Genomic DNA, 5,683 nt, shown 5'->3' with positions numbered 1-5,683 from the left:
TAAAAAAAAATGTATTTAATTTTTTACACATAAAAAGACGAATACATATAAAATTTAATAATCGAAAATAGTTAACAAAACTAAAAGCAAACTACTAAAATACATAAATATACGAATCGATATAAAATATAGTAAGCACAGACTACATAGGAACACAAAAGACTCGAATAAATCGTTGGAATGCAAAGATTGTGAACTCAGTTTATTTTTAATAGCAGCAAAACTATTTGTATATATAGAAAATAAATACAAAATCTTTATAATTGTCACATACTCGATTTATTTTAATTTGCAAGGCTCTTTAACTAATAGTATTTAGCTTTCAGTTGACTACTGTTTTCATATGTATGTGTGTGTTTATTAAAAATTAATTTATGTTAGAATGTGTATGAATGCATGTAGGAAATGGCGTCTCTAAATACGCCTTTTGCGATTTATATTTCTACTTTTTATATCACTTGCTTCATCTGCTTTTTGTTTCTATTTTTTACTTTTATTTTTAACTTTAGCTGCTACTACCATAGTTAAGTACTTAAAATGTAAACGCATTTTTGTTGTTTTTTGTGTTGTTTTTTTCTCATATATATGTACGTATGTATCTGCCAAAGTGAATGCTTATACCGTTATTTTTTCTAACTCCGCAAAATTTTTCTTTTCCTTATGCTCAAATCTTTCGTGCTGCACCACCACATCACTCGCTCGGTCTCCCTCACTCGCTCTCGCGCTTAGTTAGTTATTTCTTCGGTGTTCAGAGCAGGTTTACTGGCTGCAACATCACCGGCACCACCATCACATTGTGTCTTGGCCAAAAGTATGGCAGCATCAGCTGCTGCCACCAAATCAGCTGGTGTGGGCGATTGCGCAGCAACTACTACATTACCAGTGGCGACGTTCTCTTCATTGCCATCTTCAATATTTTGCGCAGTTGCATTGTTGCCATCTGCTGTGATTACATTGACATCTACGCCGACCCCGATGGCGTCGATGCCAATCGCGATAACGCCACTGTCCAAGCCGTCGGCATCCACAACACCATCGACAACATCGGCGACGTCAGCGATATCGGCGTCCATGTCTGTGACACCATCAATTTCGGCTACTGTTGACTCTAAGCTAATCGTTAGACCATCGCCTTTGGCGGCAGTCTTATCATCGGACACACCGTTATTGGTGACCACAACAATGTCGCTGGCGTCGGCGATGGTTGCGGGCRCCAACTCGATGTCAATGTTGTTGGCGGTGTTATTTTCGATACCGTTAGCCTCTACGGCACTTGCGGTGTCGCTAGTCGGTGTGACGACATCGTTGGAAGTGGTATTATTATTAGTTGTTGCTGCTGTTACAGCAGAGTTAACACCACAATCAATGTTGTTGGCAGACGCTGCGTCATCTTCAGTATCAGCTGTGGGTATTGAGTCCACTATAGGCTTCTGTGCGACAACTTCTTCATTAGTAATTGTCTCCAGTTCTTCCTCTGTCTCCATCGGCTCATCTGCTGTAGCGTCAGCCCTGATGGTGTCAATTGTCGACGATGATTTTGTTGCATCGCTGGCGTGAGGCGCTTTATTATTGACATTCTCTATAACGGCGAGTGTCGGCTCGTCATTCTCCACTGTAGACTCCCTCTCTTTCACTTCCGTTTGCGAAGTGGGCTTGGAAGTAACAGCGGCTTTTAACTCACTACAGTCCATGTTGGTGTCACCACTGTTAATATTAATGTTATTGTTGTTGGTATTGGAAGACATGGCTTTCTGCTCAGCTGTGCGTTTTTCAGTCTCTTGCTCGGCGAGCAACTCTTTCGGTTCCAGCTTGCCATTGCGTTCGCGCGTTACCTGCAAGTCTTTTGTTGTTGCCTGTGACAATTTCGTCGGCTGCTGCTGTTGTTGTTGAACACCTTCGACTGTTGCATTTATTGTATGGGTTTGCTGGTTTTGCTGCTTTTCTTGCTGTGGTTGTTGTTGTTTTTGTAATGTTGTTGCCACCGCTGTTGGTAAGCTAACAGCTGCAACGGCTGCAGCATCAGTGACTGCCTGTGCCACAGCAGTTGCTGCACTAGTTTGGGTTTCCTTACCGTTACTAGCGACATTTGTTGGTTCCTTAGCAGCGCTCTGTTGAACCTGTACCGGTCCGCCGGTTTGCTGTATATCGACAATGCGTTCCATAGTTTCGTCAGTCTTCAGTGCTGGCGGTGGCGCCTTAACAGTCAAAATTCCATCCGAGGACAATGTGGAAAGCACTTCGCTCGGGTCGTATCCCTTCGGCAGCATATACTTTCGGATGAAGTGTCGCGAAATGACGCCATGCCCATCTTCCTTGTCTTCGTGCTGACCCTCGACGACGATACAATTATCGATTGTCTTGACGGTCAGTTCGTTGGGTGCGAATTGCTTCACATTCATGCTAACCTGAAAGCCATTCTTATTAACCACCGAATACGCGGATTTACCAGCCGCCGAATTGCCAGTTGAATTGGAGGAGTTCGTGGAATTTGTGGCATGAGCACTAGTAGGCGTTAACTCCTTGTCAGCCGCATTTGTGCCGGCTGCTGTGGGGCTAGAATTAATGACGCCACTGCCACCACCGCCGCCGCCGCCGCCGCCAGCAGTCGATGTTTCCTTTTCCAGCTGATGGTCGTGCACCAAATGTATGGGAGTTTTGTTGCAACATGGTTTGCCACGATAGTAGGGATGGTGTCGACTTTTACTTATATTTGGCAACCAGTAAAACTGGGAGAGGGTGCGTGGGCGTCGCTGCTGCGACAAATGTTGTTGCTGTACTTGCTGTTGTTGCTGCAGTGGATGTTGCGACTGCTGCTGTTGTTGCGGCGACTGCTGCTGCTGCGGCTGCAATTCATGCGGGTAGATACCGAAACCGAAGTCGTCGACATCCATACCACCGGTGGCCAGGCAACGATTGAATTCATGCAACTCATCGGCCAATTCGAGTATGAACGGTATGAGTGACATCTTTTAGGTGTGTATGTATGTATGTAAATTTTAGTATATATGTATATATGTGTATATTATATTTACGGAAAGTAGTTCTTTTCTAGTAAAACGCACACACTTTGCACACGCACGTCAACGACGCGTTCACGACACGTTTTAAACGGCAAATTTTTACTCGCCCTTTTTCGCGTTATAAACAATGAATTTTATTTAATTAATTCCTCGGAAGTAACACTTAAATTATATGCTTTCTGCTGCTCTCTGTATGTCTAGGCTCTGGTTAGTTGGTGCAGTAGATGTTGTACCATTCGAATGCAACCGATGCGCTGCCGAAACACGCCCGATTTGCTTCCTAACTGGTTTTCATATGAGCGCAAATTGCTGAATGCTGCCCTTTTAAACCAGTTTGCAGCGCTGAATGGAAAGCTTACAGCAAATTCGATTGGAAGTCCAAGTTCAAGCATATGATCGGGGTGCGTCAGGAAACTAACCGGCCGCCGCCGCGTAGCTAAGTCATCGTTATACCGGCAACCGATTGTGGCGCTGTTGTGTGCGTGCAGCTCGCCAGCTTTTTGCAATACGTTGCAATGCGACGACTGCATTTGTCGTTTTTTCATATTTTCTTATTACTGCTCTGCTTGTAGTGTAAAATGAGATGAAATTTTCACTGAGGCGCTGCTAAGACTTTGCAGTCGCAGCTATGCGCAGTAGACGCTTTCCAAATGTACACGCCGCAGCATTTTAACTGACGCTACATTATGCGTATGCCTTTGCAACAAAATGTGGATTCATTGAGGTGGCGAATTTTTATATATTTATCATTATATACATACACACATATATATTTGCTTAATTGAATATATGCACATATACATGTGTATATATTTTTCGGAAACATATGTATGTATGTATATACTTATATATGTATATCGCTTGCTTACATATGTACATATCGTTACCTGAAATACAAAAAACGTATCATCAAAAAATTCGAAATTGAGTGTCTTATTGATTACGGTTCACTACTTCAAATCACATACATAATATTACATATGTTCAACATTTTCATTAATTTTTTTTTCACTCATGTTTTGTTTTATTTCATGTTCCATTCATGCCAATGCAAATTTCCGAAAATGTTATTACGTTATTTTGCATTTCAGGTGACGATATACTACATATTTATTTTCGTAAAAGAACCACATGAATTTATGATAATGCTTCAATAAAGTGAGTAAGCTGCCACATAACGAATCGATTAGCAGCAAAGCCTTTTGAGATGACAATACTCCAGCCTGCTTTAAAGGCTAATATTTTTGGGGTTAAATTGCATTAACATTCAAATGTTTAATATGCTCTTTTCGACATTTGTTTGTTTAATTGATATCATTTTTGAAATATATGTATGTGCTTACATCGCTAATTTTAAGTCTTAAATTCTCATTGATGAAACAAATAGCCTATAGATGATTAAATAGATGAATATCCTCAGCTCAAAAGCTCTTTATAGTTATTATTAAGTGAATAATTCAATATCCAACCACTAGGCCGGTAGGATAAGCAGAAAGTTAGCAAAAAGGTATTTCTCCCATATAAAAAAGCCTAAGTCGGCTGCACTGAAGCTATAATACCTACACGAGTACATTTCTTATAGGTTAGAAGGATATAAGAAGGTCTTAATATTGATTTTGATCGGCGAGTTTGTTCGGCGATTTCGACCTATGAACAGCTTTTTAGTGGGAAAAAGTCTGCAAGTTTTCAAACCGATATCTCAAACACCCTAAGTTCTCCGACGTTTCCTTCTGGTTGTTAAAAAAATCGTGGCAAATCTAATGTACCCAGTCCAAGGCATAATTAAAGCATACAGTTGTATCTTTTGATAAGAACGTGATTTTTTCGTAAGAGCATACTATATATGTATACATAGTATATGTGGGAATGATAATCCTTATCTGATGGCACTCATACCTAATTTTCCAAGATCTTCATCCACAACAAGTTGCTCGCATAATTTCGGRGCTTCAGAGTCCCAACTTCAAAGTTAAATTGCGTCATATCGCATTTCCGAGGAGTAAGCTCTTCTAAAGCAAATATCTTCCTTGTTTTCTACATCGGTCATATACAATCCTTTATCAGTTCTCAGTCTCAGAGAAGAAAGACAAAAATGTGGGTTCTTGACAACACCGTTAAAAATCCGATCCAGACTGCCAATCCTTGTAGAAGTAAAACCATCGAGTTGACAACTCCGAAAAAAATATTTTTTCGTTAAAAAAAAATTATTTTTATCGCAGATATTGAATTTAAAAATATATTTACCTGTGTCTTTACAACTTAATGCAGTTTTTTTATGGGTATATGATACAGATCGGTAAGGTAGAGATAATTTTTAAAGTATATTGAAAAACGAAGTTTAAACAATTTTACATAAGGAGATTGACCGATTTTTCGAGGGAATTGACCACGAGATTTAAAAACGATGTCCGAACAACTTTTTTGGTTTCGGATAAGTTTCAAAATCTTTACGATTTGCTTTTCATCTAAGATGAATCAGAGAAGTTGATTCACACATGTCATTAGTCTGAATTGCCAAATAAGATGGTGCATTATTTATTTCAAGTAAACAGATCTGTTTTAAGAATTATATTCATAAAATCTATCAGCATTTCGAAGTGAATGAAAACCTTGTAGGTTGCTCCATTTTCATAACCCCAATTTGCTTGAAATTTTTCCGGTTA

At 39.8% G+C, this 5,683-nt stretch overlaps 1 protein-coding gene across 1 annotated transcript; it reads right to left on the bottom strand.

Annotated features, from left to right (window-relative positions):
• Positions 1-172: 172 nt before the first annotated feature.
• LOC108968454 (AF4/FMR2 family member 4-like) lies at positions 173-3,301 on the bottom strand. Its single transcript, XM_018932503.1, has one exon. The coding sequence runs from the start codon at positions 2,964-2,966 to the stop codon at positions 726-728; it is 2,241 nt and encodes a 746-aa protein (XP_018788048.1). The 5' UTR covers positions 2,967-3,301; the 3' UTR covers positions 173-725.
• Between the last annotated feature and the right edge of the window lie 2,382 nt (positions 3,302-5,683).

This window comes from Bactrocera latifrons, unplaced genomic scaffold, assembly GCF_001853355.1.
Source record: "Bactrocera latifrons isolate USDA-ARS-PBARC rearing strain unplaced genomic scaffold, ASM185335v1 scaffold_217, whole genome shotgun sequence".
Lineage (NCBI taxonomy): Eukaryota > Metazoa > Arthropoda > Insecta > Diptera > Tephritidae > Bactrocera > Bactrocera latifrons.
Note: the sequence above shows the minus strand (reverse complement) of the source record. Positions and strands in the feature narration are given on the sequence as shown.